Source organism: Nerophis lumbriciformis, linkage group LG28 (genome assembly GCF_033978685.3).
Source record: "Nerophis lumbriciformis linkage group LG28, RoL_Nlum_v2.1, whole genome shotgun sequence".
Lineage (NCBI taxonomy): Eukaryota > Metazoa > Chordata > Actinopteri > Syngnathiformes > Syngnathidae > Nerophis > Nerophis lumbriciformis.
Genome location: NC_084575.2, coordinates 16,963,067 through 16,985,186, shown reverse-complemented (window position 1 = coordinate 16,985,186; position 22,120 = coordinate 16,963,067). Strand labels below are relative to the sequence as shown.

At 39.7% G+C, this 22,120-nt stretch overlaps 3 protein-coding genes across 5 annotated transcripts in view; 1 reads left to right on the top strand and 2 right to left on the bottom strand.

The window, feature by feature from the left end:
- The window catches only part of LOC133570937 (semaphorin-3D), a 33,377-nt gene extending 29,930 nt beyond the window's left edge, over positions 1-3,447 (bottom strand). The window contains exons 1-3 of the mRNA XM_061923779.2: positions 3,302-3,447; positions 2,487-2,647; positions 740-894 (exon numbers count right to left, since the gene is read on the bottom strand). Of these exons, the coding sequence (XP_061779763.2) occupies positions 740-894; positions 2,487-2,613 (282 nt within the window). The 5' untranslated portion in view covers positions 2,614-2,647; positions 3,302-3,447. The remainder of the gene's footprint in view (positions 1-739; positions 895-2,486; positions 2,648-3,301) is intronic.
- Positions 3,448-3,994: 547 nt separating this feature from the next.
- The window catches only part of ssuh2.1 (ssu-2 homolog, tandem duplicate 1), a 60,797-nt gene continuing 42,671 nt past the window's right edge, over positions 3,995-22,120 (bottom strand). The window contains exons 1-13 of one of the 2 annotated variants that reach the window (XM_061923782.2): positions 16,988-17,086; positions 16,606-16,719; positions 13,115-13,207; positions 12,963-13,047; positions 12,767-12,896; positions 10,335-10,395; positions 10,097-10,221; positions 6,146-6,208; positions 5,998-6,077; positions 5,821-5,913; positions 5,654-5,759; positions 5,463-5,570; positions 3,995-4,517 (exon numbers count right to left, since the gene is read on the bottom strand). In XM_061923782.2, coding sequence (XP_061779766.1) covers positions 4,383-4,517; positions 5,463-5,570; positions 5,654-5,759; positions 5,821-5,913; positions 5,998-6,077; positions 6,146-6,208; positions 10,097-10,221; positions 10,335-10,395; positions 12,767-12,896; positions 12,963-13,047; positions 13,115-13,207; positions 16,606-16,630 — 1,104 coding nt within the window. In that variant the 5' untranslated portion in view covers positions 16,631-16,719; positions 16,988-17,086 and the 3' untranslated portion in view covers positions 3,995-4,382. Of the gene's footprint in view, positions 4,518-5,462; positions 5,571-5,653; positions 5,760-5,820; positions 5,914-5,997; positions 6,078-6,145; positions 6,209-10,096; positions 10,222-10,334; positions 10,396-12,766; positions 12,897-12,962; positions 13,048-13,114; positions 13,208-16,605; positions 16,720-16,987; positions 17,087-22,120 lie in introns of those variants that run through there. The other variant, XM_061923781.2, reaches the window with a different exon arrangement.
- fam83c (family with sequence similarity 83 member C) overlaps positions 19,535-22,120 on the top strand; it is a 20,239-nt gene continuing 17,653 nt past the window's right edge. Inside the window, exons 1-2 of one of the 2 annotated variants that reach the window (XM_061923778.2) lie at positions 19,535-19,558; positions 19,662-20,252. In XM_061923778.2, the coding sequence (XP_061779762.2) occupies positions 19,743-20,252 (510 nt within the window). In that variant the 5' untranslated portion in view covers positions 19,535-19,558; positions 19,662-19,742. The other variant, XM_061923777.2, reaches the window with a different exon arrangement.

The following is a 22,120-nucleotide window of genomic DNA, read 5'->3' as shown; positions in this document are numbered from 1 at the left end:
GGTAACTTACACATCTGTGAAGGCACCATTAATGCTAAAAGGTACATACAAGTTTTGGAGCAACATGTGTTGCCATCCAAGCAACGTTATCATGGACGCCCCTGCTTATTTCAGCAAGTCAAAGCCAAGTCACGTGTTACAACAGCGTGGCTTCATAGTAAGAGAGTGCGGGTACTAGACTGGCCTGCCTGTAGTCCAGACCTGTCTACTATTGAAAATGTGTGGCGCATTATGAAGCCTAAAATACCACAACGGAGACCCCGGACTTTTGAACAACTTAAGCTGTACATCAAGCAAGAATGGGAAAGAATTCCACCTGGAAAGCTTAAAAAATTGGTCTCCTCAGTTCCCAAATGTTTACTGAGTGTTGTTAAAAGGAAAGGCCATGTAACACACTGGTAAAAATGCCCCTGTGCCAACTTTTTTGCAATGTGTTGCTGCCATTAAATTCTAAGTTAATGTTTATTTGCAAAAAAAAAAAAAAGTTTCTCAGTTTGAACATTAAATATCTTGTCTTAGCAGTGTATTAAATTAAATATAAGTTGAAAAGGATTTGCAAATCATTGTATTCTGTTTTTATTTACGAATTACACAAGGTGCCAACTTCACTGGTTTTGGGTTTTGTAATTGGCTGCTGCAAAATGATGTCATCTATCAGTGTATCACTTGGCAAAAAGGAAATACAACTAAAATGAGCTGCTGGGGATACACTTCTAAAAAGTGATTGCTTATAACTCACCACCTGCGAAGGAAGATCCACTCTGTGGGACCACAGCAGGTGGATGTGATCTTTTCCTCCAACCAGCAACCAGCCTTGATCCTCATCCAACAGCAGCACCTGGAAACCCCCGCTGGTCCCTTCCCCCCAGTAGATCGCCAAGCTATTCTTCAGTGCTGACAAATTTAACACAAAAAACTCTGTTCACTGTTCAATAATCATTGCGAGAAGGGACATACACCATCATCATTGCTATTGTGTGAATGAACATAAACCACCATCGATAATCATTGTGACAATCTAAATATGCCACCAATAATAAATGTTTGAATGGACATACACCACCATCTTTAATCATTTTGAAAATAAACATACAAACATCTCCACAAATAAGCACTTTTTAAATGGACATACTGTACATTGCCACAAGTAATATTTGTGTGAATGAGAAAACATCCCCATCATTAATTATTGCATGAATAGACAAACACCACCATCATTATTCGTCGTGGGAATGGACATATATCACCATCATTAATCATCAATCATTGTGAGAATGACTTACACCACCATCATTACCATTGTGTAAATAAACAATTACTATCATTAATCATTGTGCCAACCACCAACACCAGCAACAATCATAGTGTGAATGGACATACATCACCATCATTAATTATTGTATGAACGTACATACACCACTATATTAATCATTGTGTCAACGAACATCCACCTCCAATATCAATTATCCTGTGAATGGACATACATCACCATCATTAATTATTGTGTGAAGGGACCGAAACAAACATTACTAATTATTGTATGAGCATACATACACCACTATATTAATCATTGTGTCAACGAACATCCACCTCTAATATCAATTATCATGTGAATAGACATACACCACCATCATTAATCATTGTGTCAACAAACATATACATCTCTAATATCAACCATCAAGTGAATTGACATACACTACCATTGTTAATCATTGTGTCAACAAGCATATGCATCTCCAATACTAGTCATTGTGTGAATCGACATACACCACCATCCCTAATCATTATGTCAACAAAAATGTACACCTCCAATATCAATCATGGTGAGAATGGACACAGAAGTGCCATCATTCATCTAACTGAAAATACACCACCACCATTTGTCATTATGTGAATGGAGTCATACCACCATCAACCATTGGGTCACCAAACGTACACCACCACCATTATTCAATGTGTGAATGGGCATACACTACCATCATTAATCATTGTGTGAATTACCATAAACTAACCCAACATTGATGACTGTGTGAATGGACATACACTATCATATTACAATTTGTGTGAATGGACATACACCACAAGTCATAACCATTGTGTGAATGAGCATAAGCCATTATTATTAACAATTGTGTGGATTGAAATACTCTAGCAGCATTAATCATTGTGTGAATGAGCATGCTCCATCATTATTAGTAACTGTGTGAATGGACATACTCCACCAGCATTAATCATTGTGTGAATGGGCATACTCCATCATTATTAGTAACTGTGTGAATGGACATACTCCACCAGCATTAATCATGATGTACATGGCATGCACCATCATTATTAATAGCTACTTGTGTGAATGGACATACACTATCAGTTGTGTGATTGGACCACCACATACACATGCATGGTCGTGGTGGTTTAGCGTCCTGCTAAACACACATCACTCGGGGTTGTTGTTTACTTGGTCCCATGGGAAAGTGCACATGTCCTACCTTCATGCGACAGCTGGAGCCGGGGTCCCGTTTGGCTGCGCAAGTTTGCGGCTGTAGCCGTGAGCGCGGCCAGTGGGAGGAGCCACAGAATCACCACCATCTCACTTCGAAGAGGATACACTCCCATGCAAGTGTGTTTGTGTGCAGGAATGTGTGGAGGCCTTCATTGGAAATAGAAATAAAAACCATGATATTATTGTTTGTGTCCCTTTGAAGTGAAATTTTGAATTTCATTCTTTAAAAAATGTTTAAATGATTTAGTTCTAGCTATTAATCTGTGTCATTTTATCTCAATTTGATCTTTAATAATGGATGTCACTGTTGCGTACCGTCGGAAATTGAACTGATTTGTGTTGTTAAAGTTTTCCATCAAAGAAACAATAGCAAGCTGAAATGTTCCCATATAGGCACGTAACGAGACACGCACACGCGTGTGTGCACGCGCACGCGCACACCAGAGGAAACAGGAAGGCAAGTTACAATGGTGAGACCCCAAGAGACATAAACACTTGAATAAATAAACATAAATCATTGAATAGGTTGAATATGGTGTTTTGTACTGCCTCATACAAAAGTTCCCAGGTTCAATTCCAGATTAAATTGATTTCTGTTTCTCCAACTGCCAAAAAACATTGCTTTTGCCTAAGGAATGACAACATTTCTCTACATTTGACTAATTAAGTACATTTCTCTATATTGACAGAATCCCAGCTTCCTGAACGCACCATCTTGCTCATCGTTCCTCCTTCTCCAGTTCACAATAACCAAAATGTAAAATGTAAAATTTCGTCATTAAACATTTCATAGCAACTCACCTGTTCAGTTGGCGTGATAGTGACGTCACATGAACAACGATGACGTCAGAGAAAGACAACCTGCACTCCGTAATGTCAGTGGTGAAGCCCACGTGAAAGCTGAGTGTCTGGTTTAAGGAGTGCCGCCTTCACGGTCACTGGGACAATATGTCGGGTCATCAGTCCCTTTCCGGCCAGGTGGGCGTAGTCTTCATAACTTTGAAACTTTAGTTGTTGTTTTTATTTCATAATTAGATCTTTCATACATTTTTCTGATCATCAGTGTCAGTCAGCAGTAGTTTTATTGAAATACATGTAGACACTTTATAAAGTTGTATTGCCATTGTAGTGACTTAGAAGTACTGTAATACATTCGTTTAAAGATGCTATGTATGGAGTGCCAAATGAGACATTAAGTTTATTTTGAAGTACTTACTTAAATGTGTCAATAATTTTAAAAATCATGAAATCAATAACTGAATAGTGAAACAATTAAATCATGAAATAACCAAATCAGTATTTAATCAAATTATTTAATGTAATTGTATTAATTAATTAATTATAATCAATGACACATTTAAGTAATTATTAAAATATGTATTCATTTAATATTATCCCATCTGGCAGTCTATGTACAGTATATATATATATATATATATATATATATATATATATATATATATATATATATATATATATATATATAGACATAGGCCTATATAGTTAATTTCAGTCCAACATTATAATATGTCAGTTACATACATATACAGTAGATACATTTGTGATGAAGTCATCAAACATTGCTATATAACTATGACACGAGATTACAGTCCTGTATATGCAAGATTTGTTTCTTTGATGTTAACAGTGCCCCCTACTGGAGGACTTTATCATTGCACACATGTGCAAAAAAAGTTGTATTTAAAGGAGCAATATCTTGTAAATGATAGCGATTTTTTCCATCTCCTTTAGCACTCAACTTTTCCGACAACGGCCATTTCTGATGACATTATCGACCATACATTCCTGTTCAGACCGTTGCCATGTGAACTCCACAAAAGGTTGCGAGTTCAAAATCAACAGTGTTCTTCGCCTTGTTGTCCTACAAAATGGCGCACGCAGACGGATACTTGGAAGTGAACACTTTGTTCTCCACTCCATACACGAAGAAGCTGAAGTCTTTGCCGCTGTATGAGTAGAAGGCGTGCGTTAGCGGCACCAGCTCCACCGTCTGCCGCTGCAACAAAGCACACAGAAAGTTAGCATTGATTGATTGAAACTTCTATTAGTAGATTGCACAGTACAGTACATATTCCGTACAATTGACCACTAAATGGTAACACCCGAATAAGTTTTTCAACTTGTTTAAGTCGGGGTCCACATTAATCAATTCATTGTACAAATATATACTATCAGCATAATACAGTCATCACACAAGTTAATTATCAGAGTATATACATTGAATTATTTACATTATTTACAATCCGGAGGGTGGGATGTGGAGGGGGTTGGGGCGGATGGGGGGTTAGGTTTGGTTGTTATCAGCACTTCAGTCATCAACAATTATATCATCTGAGAAATGGACATTGTAACAGTGTAGGTCTGACTTCGTAGGATATGTACAGCGAGCAGTGAACATAGTGAGCTCAGAAAGCATAAGAACAAGTATATACATTTGATTATTTACATTTGATTATTTACAATCCGGGGAGGTGGGATGTGGTGGGGGGAGGGTGTTAGTCTAGGGTTGTAGTTGCCTGGAGGTGTTCTTTTAGTGCGGTTTTGAAGGAGGATAGAGATGCACTTTCTTTTACACCTGTTGGGAGTGCATTCCATATTGATGTGGCATAGAAAGAGAATGAGTTAAGACCTATGTTAGATCGGAATCTGGGTTTAACGTGGTTTGTGGAGCTCCCCCTGGTGTTGTGGTTATGGCGGTCATTTCTGTTATGGAAGTAGTTTGACATGTACTTCGGTATCAGGGAGGTGTAGCAAATTTTATAGACTAGGCTCAGAGCAAGTTATTTTACTCTTTTACTCATTAATACAAATGGAGTGTTCTTTACCAAGGTGACTATTCTGGGATGTTGGGAAAGTATAATTTGGTTATTAGGCAGGAAGAAGTCACATATGGAAATCAATTATTTGCAATCTGTTAACAGCAAGGCTTGTGTTGACGCACTTGCTGCAGGATACGACAGGTGGTGTTGAAGCGATTCAGGTGTTCGTTTATCAGCTTGTGGGAGGCGTCACAGATCTCCTGGTCGGGAAAGCCTTGAATGGGATAAACCTGCATGGAGGAAAGCCAAGGTAAGCTCGCTAAATGCTAACAACAGTTGACACTAAATCAAGCAGAAATATTTTTGTTTTTACCAGTAAACTCTCATCCACAAAGAAGGGGTCACCTGTCACCTCCTCAAACTTCTTGTCCGGGAAGTCAGGCTGGCGATCAGGAATGAAATCCTCAACATTGTTCTTCCTACATGCACGCACACCAAATTATAGAAGTTTGAATGTCGTCTGCATGTGCGAGCACCTACCAAGTCACTGTAAGTTGGATGAAATGAAGGAGGTTCTGACAGCCATGACACACAATGCACGTCTTAGAGCCGTGACCGTGACAGGAAATACACCTGAGAGGAGGCGGTGTATGTCAATCAATGGATCTATCAATTTGTCAAAACAAGTTTTTTCCCCTCTCGGTCTCGCCTTATCACCTTCTGCGTCCACGGCCGTGACAGGAAGTGCAGCGCTTGTTGTGAGCACGCCCATGACCGTGGCAGAATGTGCAACGTTTCTGTGGGCAGACAACCGTTTTCAGGGCAACGTCACACTTTCTGGTCCATCACAAAGACGGACGCTCACCATGCCTCTGCCGTGACACGCCACGCACCGAGTCCTTCCACAGCCGCTGCACTTGTGACACAACTACAACACAAAGTATGTCGTTAAGAGTGCCAAAATCCTTGCGCGTAAACAAAACTGCATGAGCGTAAACTCATTTTACACACAGGACATCACAATAATAGGTAATGTCATTGTTTATTCGGTCGTAGTGTAAAACATGTACCAGTATACAAAATACACTAATATTAGGTTATTTAATCTAAAAGCTCTAATTTTGTCTATGAGTGTTCTCATTCATCCAGGTCATTGTATCGATCGCAACTAGACTGTTTGGTTTGTTTTAGAAGACGTTTCGCCTCTCATCCAAGTAGGCCTCAGTTCATGCTCATAGACTTAGATTGGTCAGATCTAGTTTTGGACTTAGATTGGTCAGATTTAGTCTTACCCCGAATTTCCACTGAATGCGAAACGGCTGCGGTCAAAACATCATCCTTGGCGAGCATGTCACACAATCAGTCCTTTGCTCTCCCGGTCTCCGTATCAGCTGATATTTGACACAGGCCCCCATATCCCCATTTAGCTGCCCGGGATATGCCTGTACATTATTCTTTAATTTTGGACCTCATGTCCTCATCCATTTGTGTCAACAGGATGAAATTAAGTCTGAAAATCTTTGACAAGTTGACTTCATGTCCGTCGCTGCCCATTAGAACCTTTCAAAGTATAAAGTATGCTCCGCCTTGAAGGCGGAGTATTTTATTTTGAAAGTAAACCGGATGCTTTATTTTGTGTTTGTGCATGAGTTTCTGTTCAACACTAGCAGATTTTAGCGAAATTTAACGGATTTGTGGCGGCGTCGGGCAAAAATAGAAGCTCTGCGTATATTTAGCAGTGGAAATTGACACATGACGTGAATAAAAAAGGAAAGAGTCTGCTGGCTCGTGTGTGCCGGTGTTGTACCGAAATCTGTTACCTATCGGCAGTGCCGGCCCAAGCCTCCATGGGGCCCTAAGCAAAATTTGATTTTGGGGCCCTCTATTTCTGCCAATAATATATAAATAATATATAAACTCATTGCGGCTCTGGAAGTGTTGTTTACATTATCCTATTGTCAGCCTGGCATGTCTTTACAAATGACATGTCATTTATAAAGATATGGGGGTGGCCCAGTTAAGAACATAAATAATACCAATGAATGAACGAATGATGTCCAGAGTGCCACATATGGTTCCTAATTTTAAAATGTAGAAAACATTCAGCTACAAGAGTGGCCTGGGGTTGAACAGTCCAAGTGATAAAGCTTTGTATTTACAGTAAAAGTGTCATCTTGTCTCATCAGTCTTGTACATATTAGTCTTTAATTACTAGTTTATATTTTTAGTTAATTGTTCATATTTAATGTTTACTTTGTACAAAGAGAGCGCAGTCTACTGAAGTTAAATTCCATGTGTGTTAAACATAACTGGACAATAAAGCTGATTCTGATTCACTTTATTATTTTTGGTAACAAAAACCTGAAACAGCAATGTGCAAAAATGTTGACCTTAAATTGTGTTTTTGTACAATAATATATCTTTGATCATTTAGAAATCATCAGTCAGACTCGTACATGCAAAAAATAAAAATAAATTTTTTTTTGTTAATTGCTTTTGGGGGCCCCCTGGTGGCCGCGGGGCCCTAAGCAAGCGCTTAGTACGCTTATGCCTTGGGCCGGCTCTGCCCATCGGAATTTGTAACTCCAGGGGGCGATGTTCCCATGACGTTTGTTTGATGGTTAAACGGCAAGCCCAAAGAGGAGGAGAAGAAGAACGCTTGCGTAAATGGCGTAAACTATCCTTAATGCTGAAACGTCAGTTGTCAGAATTTCAGCATTAATAAATTACACATATTCTGGAAATCAATGACTTACTTTCATTATAGTATGAGTCCATTGTATCAGCTGTTGATTCTCTCACACACATACATTTTCCGGATTAGAAGCTATCATGGAATGAAACGTCAGTTGTCAGAATTTCAGCATTAATAAATTACACATATTCTGGAAATCAATGACTTACTTTCATTATAGTATGAGCCCATTGTTATTATTAATGCTGAAATTCTGACAACTGACGTTTCAGCATTAAGGATAGTTTACGCCATTTACGCAAGCGTTCTTCTTCTCCTCCTCTTTGGGCTTGCCGTTTAACCATCAAACAAACGTCATGGGAACATCGCCCCCTGGAGTTACAAATTCCGATGGGTAACAGATTTCCGCCCCAATGCAGCTGAGATAGGCTCCAGCACCCCCCACGACCCCAAAAGGGACAAGCGGTAAAAAATGGATGGATATTAACTGCATATTCTTACTGCAATAGGACGATTTGATTGACCTACAGCTACACAAAAAAAATAAGAGGAATGTCATGGGCATATGGAAAGAGAAAGACATTGTAAGCGCAAACAAAGTCAGCCCGCGAGCAAGACTCTTTGAAGTGTTTTAAGACACTACGCGTGTACACAGACGTTACACACGCGCAAACAAGAGTCTATGCACGCAAAGAGAGGCAGCGCGAGTGCAAACAGAGTCTGCATGTGTGGACTCGAGGCTGCACTTGCACAAAGTGATTTTTATGTGCACCGATTTTGCAGTTTTGACACCAAAACACACACACACGCACTCAGAGACATTCATACACACACACACTCACTCACGCATAAACAAACAAACAGAAAATACAATCCATAAGTGTGATCACTATTGTTAATTAGTGTTAGAAAATTACTCTAAAAAAGCAATTGATAACAGTGATTTGTTATTTTCCCAAAAAAGTAACTGAATTACTAATGTAATTATTATTTAATGGATGTAGTTAAAGGGACTATTTCTAACTTGCTCACAGTTTTTCAAACCAAATAATACAACAAGAACACTATTGGTTAGCTTATATTACCATCACTGGTTTAACAGAAGACATTTGTTTTAAAACTATCTATTTTTGTCACACATACTAAGTTTATGCAATAAAAAAAATTTCCGGCCCAAATAAAATTGATTGGTGTTTACGGCTGTCTCTGACCTTGTCTCGTTAAAACGTACGTGCAAGAAGAATGTGCACACATACAAAAACAATCCAAAAAAAGCAACAAACAATTTGCAGTCATGTTGTGGTTATAAAAGAATATTCATTCAATAATAGCGAACACTAACCATCCGAATCACAATTATTTGCTAACACCTAAATCTAATGCATGTGCATTTGTTGCATACGTATGTAGTTATGTCATCCAGTTCGAGAAGCCGTAAGAGGGCAGGATATACTGTGTAAAATACATTGGGAAGTTAGCGCACTCTAGGCATCCGTGTAAATGTTGCAAACAGCCCCTTTAATTACTTGGGAAAGAAATTAATTTGGTCCTTTATTTTTAACTTACATATATCTGGTGAATGCAGTTTAGAGATGTTTGTTTGTGCGAGCCTTTAAAAAGTGCTGTGTGTGGCCAAGTGAAGCGCGACGTCAGTTTTAGCTGAGCAGTGGTAGTCTGCGGACTGGAAGGAGATTGTTTACTGCAGCATCTGTGGAATATTTTTACTGATAGTTAATTAAACAATTGAAAGTGCGTCAATGGCTGTGTTTCTCCTTGTCCACAAATGTGGTATTGTAGGATTATTATTGTTGATGACTGTCACTTAATTGAATGTTCATTATTCCCCCGTAGTAGTAGAGATCGCGTGTGTGTGTGTGTGTGTGTGTGTGTGTGTGGTGGTTGCTGCTTTTGCACTACTAAAGAGCTCCTTACTAGCTATCTTGTCCTCAACAAAAGTAGTATGCCTCGCTACATCAAACACATTGGTACTAGATTTTCAACGTACATAAAAGTAATTACTTAGATTACTTGTTACTAGAAAAACTGACATTATAACAAACTATTATTAACGCCGTGAGTTAGTTTTTCCAAACACTATTGTTAATAAAGGCAATGTCGAACCTTGACGAAGGATGAGTGCGGAACTCGGATCATCTCCACCAGGTCAGTGAATCTTGGGGGTAACGTCACAGGAATGTCCCACGGAGGAGGACTCATTCCAAACTGAGGACCATCCACAGGCTGTCCTGTTCAATCACAATACACACTGATTCGTACACTAGTACATGTGAACGTGTGCATGTACAGGTGTACAAGGAGGAAGACGGCATGCGGTGACAGAATTGTTCATAAGGTTTACCCTTGTAGGATTCGAAGTCCCATTTGCTGGTTCTGGTCTCGGTGTAAGTCTCCAGTCTGTACTGCAGAAGAAAAACAGCATGACACACTACAACATGCAATATTTCAAGTCTTGTTTCTTTGATCCTAATATCAATATTATCAATACCAAAGATAGTTTCAGCATCCAACATAACCTCCAAAAAACTCACATATTTTGTCTTTCTTTGTCGACGCAATCCCGTTTCTGTAATTTTCTGGTACAATACTACACTTTCCTGAGGGAACTCTCCTGAAGGAATCAATAAAGTACTATCTATCTACCTCCATTAACAATATTAATTGGCTATCCGACAGAACTCCTAACCCAAAACAATTGTATCTCAACTCAAAGTGTCACATTAAAATGAATTTAAATCAATTTCATTGGTGTTGACCCCCGAAAACACCACAATTTTAACATGTAAAATGCCTTTTAAAAAGAAAAAACAAACTTTTAGAAAAGATATATGGAAAAAAAACATTTCAACGGAATATACTACTAACAACTACAGTAGTTTGTTAAAGTAATGTAATAATAATGTAGAGCATTTTGGAGATTGAACATCTACGGTACCTTCTTCTAGAGCAGAGGTTCTTAACCTGGGTTCGATCGAACCCTAGGGGTTCGGTGAGTCGGCCTCAGGGGTACGGCAGAGCCTCCGCCGCAGCGGTCAAGACACACCAGACTCATGAATTGATTAACGTGGACCCCGACTTAATCAAACAAGTTGAAAAACGTATTCGGGTATTACCATTTAGTGGTCAATTGTACGGAATATGTACTGTACTGTGCAATCTACTAATTAAAGTTTCATTCAATCAATCAATCAATCGTGTAAATAAAAACTTCTCCCTATCGGCGTATCTGTACTGTAAAGTTAAAATTTGAATGACAATAAAAAAGAAGTCTAAGTCTAAGTATTATGGATACCCCCAAACAATGTTCCCTCTTATTTTCAATCTGATTTGCAAGTGTGTAATTTGCTGTGAGTTCATGCACTGTGTTAGTTTTGTTCTTTGAACAAGGTGATGTTCATGCACGGTTCATTTAGTGCACTAGGAAAAAAAACATATAACTTTGTCTTAAATTTGAAAAAATAAATAAATAAAACATTGTATTTTTCACTAAGGAAGGGTTCGGTGAATGTGCATATGAAACTGGTGGGGTTCGGTACCTCCAACAAGGTTAAGAACCACTGTTCTAGAGGCTTTTCCATCAAACCTTCTTCTAGAGGCGTTTCCATCAAACACACAATCAGCAGCGAATTTATATTATCATGGATAATTTTGCTGGCATTTAGATGTTATTTGAATGTTCTTGGCTGGGGTTAATTAAGACTCCTCGTTTCACTATGGCGCATACGAGCAGTGATAGGCCCGAATTACTTCACCAAGTTGGCAACACGCTCGGTCAAGTTTTGGATGGCTTCTTGCAATTCCTTCAATTCAATGGATATCATCCACTTCTTCTCAGCACTGCCCTTCACACTAACCTTTTTTCCTTTTTATGGTTGGAAAACAACGTCATGTCCATCTCCAGCTATAAGCTAATGTAAAACCAGATGTTTTTGTCAGATCTTACGGGGTTCATTGTGACATTTGCTATACCAACTAATGGCGGGGATACATGTAACAAAAATTGTTGCTTGCAACTTAAAGCCATAACAATCAGCTGGAAGATTACCCTTACCTCAAAACACTTAAGTAGAGGTACTACTCTATTTTAACTTTCATGGAAAAAAATAAATCAATTTCCGGTCTGCTCAGCAACACCTGGAGTATCCGTGTAACACATCCAAAAATTATTATTATGTTTTTACTTTTGATACTATATGTGAAATCTGCACCGCGACCACAGAATTTACCCACTGTGGGATAAATAAGGTCTATACTATCCTATCCTTAATTACCACAATTTCATAACAGTAGACAGTTGGGTGTTTCCACCAGCACACCCCCAACTTCCTCATGCAAGATGAGAGGTTGGAGGATAGGTGAGGGTTTGGGGTGGCTCGGTAAAATCCGCTATATTTAAATGCAAATATTGACAGGTATTGTAGTCAGTGTTCTTGGACATATGATGGTTTTGCAGTCGAAAAAGCCCCAACAATTTTAATGAAAGTTTTTTGTGTGTTCAATTATTATTTCCATTATTATTTCCCTGATCAACAAAATAAAGCCAAAATTCCTCACACAAACCAATTTCCAGTGAAAAGTATTGGTATGAGCGCAATGCTGACCCTGTTTTTTTTTTGGCATCGCAGAAATACCAAAATTTGCAGTATCGCCCACCCCTAGTTAGCAGTTAGCTTATCATAAGTATCACACTTTTAAGTTTGTACTGACTTGTTAGTATTCTCACAAGCAGCAGAACATTTGTGGATGGAGCAGCACGCACAGAAAGACTCATACCCGGTAGACGGTGATGGGTCGGAGTTCTTTGAAGGTCAGGTTGCGGGCTGGCTTGGAACTGTAATTCCACTTGGACTGGACAAATTTAAGCAGGGCATCTCTGGCCACATCTTCCGACACTGAGGGAACCCTGGAAAAGATCACAAAAAAATATTTTTTTCAAGGATTGAAAGTTGTAGACTTTTGGGAGAGTTACCTAACGTCAGGCACCACAGTGTTCCTATCCACTTGGGGTTGGGGGGTGTAGGCCGGAGGGGGAGGGTACACTGGGTTGTCGTCATCTGGACATGTGCGTGACACAAATACGTGAAGATGTGACGCATGTGCACAAAAGGAGAAGGAAAATACCTCCTTTGTGACCCTGGTATCCCATGATGTCATCCAACCATCCAGGAGGGGGCGCTGAAGGTCCCTCCTCTGGAATGTTGGGGTCAAAGGCATCTGAGAAAAAGAAAAGAACTTGTTCTTTATGCTGTTAAAGGTCAAGTTTCTGTAACTACAGTAACTGCAAGTAACTGTGTACACTTTCACTCAGCATCCTGCAGTCAGACAACTAAATGCAGTAACGGCGTGCAGGGTAGCCCCTCCCTATGTCAAGATCACGCACTGTGCGTGGGTGGATAAGCGCTTGTAAAATGTCAATTAATGAATGACAGCGCACTTCATGACATTTTACCGCAAATGTATTCCGAGCCCCTTCCTGATAATAACATGATCGGTAATTACTCTCATTGTCCCTGGTGCCGTGCAGCGTTAGTGCTGGGCTGGTAAACAGTTAAAATGCCATCGAATCTTGGCTGTGGCAGGAAGATAAATACAATTATATTAAATTTGTTATTTTGCAATAAAAAATATATATATATTGAACAATTTATTTTAATTACGTTTAGTTTAATTAGATTAAAAGGTATAAAAATCACAAACACAATCATCCAATCAGCCCTGACTGTGTGTACTTTCACTCAGCATCTTGCAGTCATATATTTAGTTGTAGTAACAGTGTGTACTTTCACATGGCACACAGTATGCTGCAGTCATATAATTAAGTCAAATAATTGAGGGACAGCGGAGCTCATACTCCAACAGGCTCCTTCAGCTTCGTTCCCACAGTGTTCGATTCAAGAACTCCTTCATTCCGCACTCCATCCAGCTGTATAATCACTCGCCATACAGCATTAGATGATATCTGTCTATTACCTGACCGCTTCTATGTGAGCTACCTCTCTTTGTTTATAATGTATATTTTCTGCTGGACCTACTCTCTATTTTCTGCTGCAGCCGTTACATATACTGTAATATTGTACATGGTAATTGTTATATATTGTCAATCAATCAATCAATCAATGTTTATTTATACAGCCCTAAATCACAAGTGTCTCAAAGGGCTGCACAAGCGACAACGACATCCTCGGTACAGAGCCCACATAAGGGCAAGGAAAAACTCACCCCAGTTTATATATAATATAAAAATATAATATAATATAATATATCAGTATATATCATATGTAAATATTACATATATGTTATATTTTATATTGCTACTACGGTACATTTTTTGTCTACTTTATACCTGCATTATCCTTTCCATCCTTACACTTTCCATCCTTTGTAACTGAGCTACTGTGTGGAACAATTTCCCTTGTGAATCATTAAAGTTTGTCTAAGTCTAAGATATAGTAACTGTGTGTACTTTCACTCAGCATCCTGTAATCATAACATATATTATAATACTGCTAATTAAGCCTGGGCAATGTATCGATTTTATCAATACATTTGAGTTTTTTGTTGCAAACGATTTAAAAAATAAAACCTTTTTCTCCTCTTGCTCTGGCATACTTTTTGCCCCCAGGAACTTAAGTGTCTTCCGCCTTCACCCTTACTTCCTTAGCAAAGATTCACACACTTAGCAAAACATGGCGAATGGTAATTCCATCGAGAGCGAGACGTGTGTTCCAAAGAAAAGAAAAGTGTTGTCAGTAGTTTGGTTTTGCAGCAACAGGCGTGGAACAAAGGACTGTACGCTTCAAAGTTTGTTTAAAAAAGACAGCAGCACAACAAACTTATTCCAGAATCTGAAACCGAAGCCTCCAGTCGAATAGGGGAAATGCAACTCTTTACGAGGCAAACAAGACCTTTACCACAAACAAACTCTGGTTATAAAACAGCTTACTGCGGTGGAATCATTTATACAAGCTAGCATTTATGATATGAAAGAAGCACAGTGGAAAACGATCACTAAAGCAGTCGCCAAGATGTGTGAATGAAATAGCCTGCATGCATTTATCCACTTACTGAAACTATTGTCTTCTCAGTGCTTTACTTGATTACTTATTTGCATACAATATAAACTACAACATTTTTATTTACAAATGTATTTTATTCAAGACAGAAGATTTAAGTTTGCACTTTATCTCAATTTTTGAGACTATTATTTGTTTGCATGCAGTGTGCAATGCTACATTTTGTGAGCAGAAGTATTTTATTCAAGACAGAAGTATTGCTTCCTAGAGGAAGCTATTAATTAAACTATTTGAAAATCACTCCTTAAAAAGTACAATTTATATCTAGTCTGAAAAGAACAACATTTTAAAAATTTGAATATTTTTGTAAGAGTAAGGTGCAGTGTATGCAGTCAGTGTCATTTCAAACTTGCCTAAAGGGAAACTGAGTAACACATGGCACACTGACAAAGCTTGACCTATTTTTACTATAACAATCTACAAGGTTAATACAGTTCGATTTTTCTTCTTCCCCTCCATTTATCTGCTTTCTTTTGTATTTCAAGTTATAATTACATATATTTATTGTTGCACTTGAAACAATTGTATTGTTGATAATAGAGGTAATTATTGTTATTATTCATTATCAATAGTACTACCGGTATTTCTATTGGTATTTGTATTGATCCATTTGTAGTGTAATAATGCTTATTGTCATTTCTGTATTATTAATATTTATTTCACTAACTGCTTCTTTGCCATCACTTTTACCATCATATTTGTACATATCCTATTCGCTGATGCAGTTCTGTTGTTGTTATTGTTTTTGTTGTGGTCTTGCTGTCTTATCCCCCTCTTATCCCCGCAATTTCCCCCTGTCTTCCTTTTTTACTTTTTCTATCCCCTCCTGCTCTGGCCCGGCTGCACCAAATAATAATATAAATTAATTTAATAAAGTCAAATACAAATAAGGCAACAAGAGAAGTATCCCACACTTGTCTTTTGTAAAGTAAATCTGTACAGCCGATATGTGCATCTACATCAACAATATGATTTGCCTGAGTAGCTGGACAGGACAAAAAAAATAAAACATAACAACAACAAAAACCTGTCATTTCAAACTTGATCACATAAAATAAAAACTTGCTTTGAATGATCTCTGTCATTTGTATTAATTGTTCTTTTAAAAAGTAGAGGGAAAAATTGGATTCATTTGTAAATCGAAATTTTGGTGAAAAAAAAACTTTTTTTTTAGGCCATATCGCCCACGCCCACTTTATTCCACTACTCTGTATTTGGTAACTTTAAAGTAATAATACAATACATCCGATCAAAATTACTTTTACAGAACATTCACATTAAAGTCAGGGTCGTTAAAAAAACGTTGCAAAGTTATCGAGACTACTGTATTATTACACAATCTTTAAACTATGACGTCATTGTGATACGAAACCAGTGTATTTACGAAATGAGCGCGAGACTTTCGAGGGGCGAAAAAGAGAAGAAACAGAATTCCGCTTGTGGGCTGACCTAAACATCAGAACTGACCCAAAACGAACAAACAGAACGTCAGTGGCACAAATAGGTTGTTTTGAAAGAATGTGTGTGAAAAAGTCTGACCCTTGTCTTCGTGTTGGTCGTCCATGTCCCGCCTGGTTGGTCTCTGAAGTGCCCGGATGAAATCATCCACCCACAACTCATTTCAAAATAAAAGCATACAGTGGTAGTGTACGCCTAGGAAAACAACGAGGAGCTTGTTAAACATTAGTACATGATTTCATTCAAATAACCTAAATAAATGACATTCACACAAAGGCCATGAAGTTTGATGAATACTGTACATGTATCATGATGAACACAACTACAAGTCCTAAACCTTACCTACCAAAATACGAGCACAGCATCTTATTTATTATAATCTATGGTAAAATATTTAATAAATCCTACACACTGTGAAGAAAACAGACAATTAATTATGTGGAACACAAAGGCATGCACATACCGTCTAAGAACTTCAATAAAACTAAAAAAAAAAATAGACAATGACTCTCTTCATTTTGTAGCTTTTCCACTCACAAAAGATGCTTTCACTTCTTCAACATAACGAAGTCATTTCATACAAGCTCAATGCAGTGTGTGTGCGTGCGTGCATGCGTGCGTGCGTGCATGTGCGCGTGTTTGAGCGTGCACAGATCTGGGTCTGCTGCAGGCCGTCAGGGAAGTTGAAGTAACGTTGACAAAGAAACACAGGAAGTGCACAAGATTCACGTGTACTAATCGTGTTCTTGGTTTGGCACAGAGCCATTGACAAGGCAGCTGTGTTGACAGGAAGCAGTATGTTCATTTCCTGTGCAAGAGACGCGGCTCATTGTGTGCGCGCTCCTGTGGGTCACGATGCAGTCAAACAGGATAAGATGATAGTCTACAGGTCTACGTGCTGGATTCTTTTTCTGTAAACATCCGTGTCAAACTTTGACTCAATATTGACCTTACAGGAGGAGTATTTACTGACGTCCTCTTTGTTTTAACAAGCAAATGACACAACAATGTATACACAATGACTCTTATTTTGAAGGGTTGAGGAAAAAGTGGGAGAAATTGGGTCATAGCATGTTTAACTAATGTAGCTGTCATTATATAATGTGTACGTACAGTACCAGGCAAAAGTTTTTCAAAATATCTATTTTTCATCAATAATATTGTAATAAAACCACAATTTTAAAACAGATCATCCTTTGTTGGCCATCTTGTTTTGTTAAATTCAGCTACTATAAAGTCCACAAATATTTGAATATTTAACAAATATGTTTAGGCTTTTATGTTCAGCGTATACTCAGACACACACAGTACAAACAACTGTATGTCTTGCTTTGTGTTATTAGTGTCAACATTTCCACCTTTTCTCATTAATTTACACCTGTTTGCTATTTTGTTTCACTTTTAATGTTTGTTTTTTTAGTTATAGTGTTTTTAGAATGAGCCGTGGGCCGTTAAAAAAAAACTGCCAAGAGCAAATGGCCCTCAGGCCGCACTTTGGACACCATTCACAATGAATTAAAAATGAATAATCGAATAACTATCAGCATGCGATTGAAGTGTAAACTTTCAACTTTAATTCTAAGAGCTGCGACAAATTAATGCTATTTACTATTTAGGAATTAAAGGTACATGATAGCACTCAGTGTGCCAAAATCACACGGAAAATGTATTTTTAATTTTAACACATATATACAAATCATTTGCCGTAGATGAAAAGCGTGGAGACCATTAGATTATGTATATTAACGTTAAAGTATTTATAATTATGTTAGCTGATAAAATCATTACATATTAAATGGTTGTTATCTACAACAGTGTTTTTCAACCACTGTGCCGCGGCACACTAGTGTACCGTGAGATATTGTCTGGTGTGCCGTGGGAGATTTTGTAATTTCACCAAATTGGGTTAAAAATATTTTTGTCAAACCAGTAATTATAATCCACAAATGTGCCGTTGTTGAGTGTCTGTACTGTCGAGAGATCGGCAGAGTAAACGTGTAATACTCTTCCATATCAGTAGGTGGCAGCAGGTAGCTAATTGCTTTGTAGATGTCGGGAACATGGTTTGTCGTGATCACAAAATGCGGACGACATGCAGGTAAAAAGGTATCTGATGCTTAAACCAAAAATAAACAAAAGACGAGTGACGCTAAGGAAAGGCATTGAAGCTTAGGGATGGCGATGCAGAACGAAACTAAACAGAATGCTGGACGACAGCAAAGACTTACAGCGTGTTGAGCAGACTGCGTCCACAAAGTACATCCATACATGACATGACAACAAAATAGGAACGCAAGACATGAACTAAAACACTACACACAGGAAAACATAAAAAAACTCAAAATAAGTCACGGCGTGATGTGACAGGTCGTGACAATACACCTACATTGAGACAAGAGCTATAGTGATGCATGGTTGGTTATGGTTTAAATTCATACCCAACAATTGCGAGAACGACTTTTTACTGTCAATAACGGCTGCTGAGTTTAATTTTTTGATGTTTTCTGCTGGTGGTGTACCTCCGGATTTTTTCAATGGAAAAAAATGTGCCTTGGCTCAGAAAAGGTTGAAAAACACTGATTTACAATACCATTAGCTTCAATTCCTTGATGCTTAATGACATATTTGTGTCAAACCGCTTAAACGAAACTAAAACTCCACACTGCAGTCACCAGAATCAGAATCAGAATCAGAAGAGTTTTTATTGCCATTGTTTGAGAACGGGTTCACAAACTAGGAATTTTACTTGGCGCAATCGTGCAACATAAAACACATATAACACGGAATAGAATAACATGAGCTGTAACTGAGCTATCAGATCTTGTTATTGTTCATGTGCCTGATGGCCGAGGGGAAAAATGTTTGATTTGTTTAGTGATTGACTGATTTCAAATATTTTGAGGTTGTGTAACAATGTGAGGCCAATAAAACCGGTCTTGTGGGCTTTTATTGTGAAACTCCTTTCCAGAAGTATTAGTGAAATGAGCAGTAGCAGGGGGGAGGAGCGGACCAATGACAGGAAAGGTGTCAACAGGTGAGGTGAAGCTCCCATGGTGATCGCATCGGGAAGTAAAGTCACTTCGAGCTTGGCCAAAAGACTGTAAAGTCTTTTTTTCCACTTTTGATTGTGTCTTCAGTTCCACGTTCGAAACTCGGATGAAACTTCGTCCATCTTCTGTGTGACGCGCGTGCACGCACGCTCCCTCCGAAGCTCCGCTATGAGTTCGGAGTCGCTGAGGCCGGCCTCCGGAGGCCGCAAGCCGCTCGGCAAGCTGGCGACCCGGCTGGAGGAAGTGAAGAGCCCGTGGAGGCAGGTCGCCTCGCTGGAGCTGAGCCACAGCGAGGCGGCCCGGCTGGCCACCGACGCGCTGCTCGAGCAGGGAGAGCGGGAATACCGCCGCGTTCTGACCGAGGAGCGAGAGCTCAGCTTCTTGTCCGAAACGGAGATCCAGTACATCACCCGGCACGCCGTCAAGACCGGCGAGCCGGACAGCAACGGAACCGGCCCGGCGGACTGCGACGTCGCTGGGGACGGCGACGTCGCTTCCGAGTTGACATCCGGCACTTACTTTCCCATGATGTCCGACGAGGAGCCGCCCATTCTGGAGCTCGGTTGGCCGGACGCCCCACTCCGGTATGGGCCGTCCGAGACCCAGATCTACTTCCAAAGAGACAAGTCGGTCAACGTCAAGGACCGGATCCGCTCCCTCATCAACAAGGCAAAAAAGGTGCGCCGAACTCTCTTCTCAATACATAATAAAGTACATATTTCTATGACTCTATTATAGAAATAGACGTATTAGACATATATATATAGATACATACAAAGCAGGGGTGTCAAACTTATTTTAGCTCAGGGGCCTAATTAAGGAAAATCTCTTCTATTGGGGAGGTATAGCAACTTGAGGGTTCCAGGTTCGATCCCCGCTTCCGCCATCCTAGTCACTGCCGTTGTGTCCTTGGGTAAGACACTTTACCCACCTGCTCCCAGTGCCAGCCACACTGGTTTAAATGTAACTTAGATATTGGGTTTCACTGTGTAAAAGCGCTTTGAGTCACTAGAGAAAAAGCGCTATATAAATACAATTCACTTCACTTCACTATTCCCCAACTGGGCCGGACTGGTAAAATCATTGCATGATAACTTAAAAATAAAGACAACTTCAGATTGTTTTCTTTAAAAAAAAAAATAGAAGACACTGATAGTCACACGCACACTATCCATCCATCCATCCATCCATCTTCTTCCGCTTATCCGAGGTCGGGTCGCGGGGGCAGCAGCTTAAGCAGGGAAGCCCAGACTTCCCTCTCCCCAGCCACTTTGTCCAGCTCCTCCCGGGGGATCCCGAGGCGTTCCCAGGCCAGCCGGGAGAGATAGTCTTCCCAGCGTGTCCTGGGTCTTCCCCGTGGCCTCCTCCCGGTCGGACGTGCCCGAAACACCTTCCTAGGGAGGCGTTCGGGTGGCATCCTGACCAGATGCCCGAACCACCTCATCTGGCTCCTCTCGATGTGGAGGAGCAGCGGCTTTACTTTGAGCTCCCCCCGGATGGCAGAGCTTCTCACCCTATCTCTAAGGGAGAGCCCCGCCACTCGGCGGAGGAAACTCATTTCGGCCACTTGTACCCGTGATCTTGTCCTTTCGGTCATGACCCAAAGCTCATGACCATAGGTGAGGATGGGAACGTAGATCGACCGGTAAATCGAGAGCTTTGCCTTCCGGCTCAGCTCCTTCTTCACCACAACGGATCGATACAGCGTCCGCATTACTGAAGACGCCGCACCGATCCGCCTGTCGATCTCACGATCCACTCTTCCCCCACTCGTGAACAAGACTCCGAGGTACTTGAACTCCTCCACTTGGGGCAAGATCTCCTCCCCAACCCGGAGATGGCACTCCACCCTTTTCCGGGAGAGAACCATGGACTCGGACTTGGAGGTGCTGATTCCCATCCCAGTCGCTTCACACTCGGCTGCGAAGGTGTGGTGAAATTATGCAGAGGAGGTGAGGGGAGCAGTGAGCAGCAGCGGTGGCAGCGCTCGGGAATCATTCTGGTGATTTAACGCCCAATTCCAACCCTTGATGCTGAGTGCCAAGCAGGAAGGTAACGGGTCCCATTTTTATAGTCTTTGGTATGCCTCGGCCGGGGTTTGAACTCACGACCTACCGAACAAGCACAAACTAAAAATATACAAATCATAATGTTGTTGTTTTGTTTTTTTTAACACTTACATGTTGCAGTTAATATTATTCTATCTTCCTTTGCCGATATTTCTACTTTCGGAATAAATTATGTAATAATGTTCATCAGTCAAATAGGTGGAATTGAGTCTGGCAGAGTTTTAACATGCTCTCATTGGTGTTAATTTTTGAACTATCAGAAGATGGAATGAATCATAATATCAATTATTAAGGGAATAAGCGGTAGAAAATAGATGGATGGATGGATATTATTATTGTACTTTACCCATTTTCCTCAACTGATGTACTAACATCATGTGGTTTATTCTGTACATATGTAGCACCAGCTACAACAAAATTTGTGAATTTGGGCTTATTTCATTAATCACACATGAAGTTGAAGGCGGACACAAATTA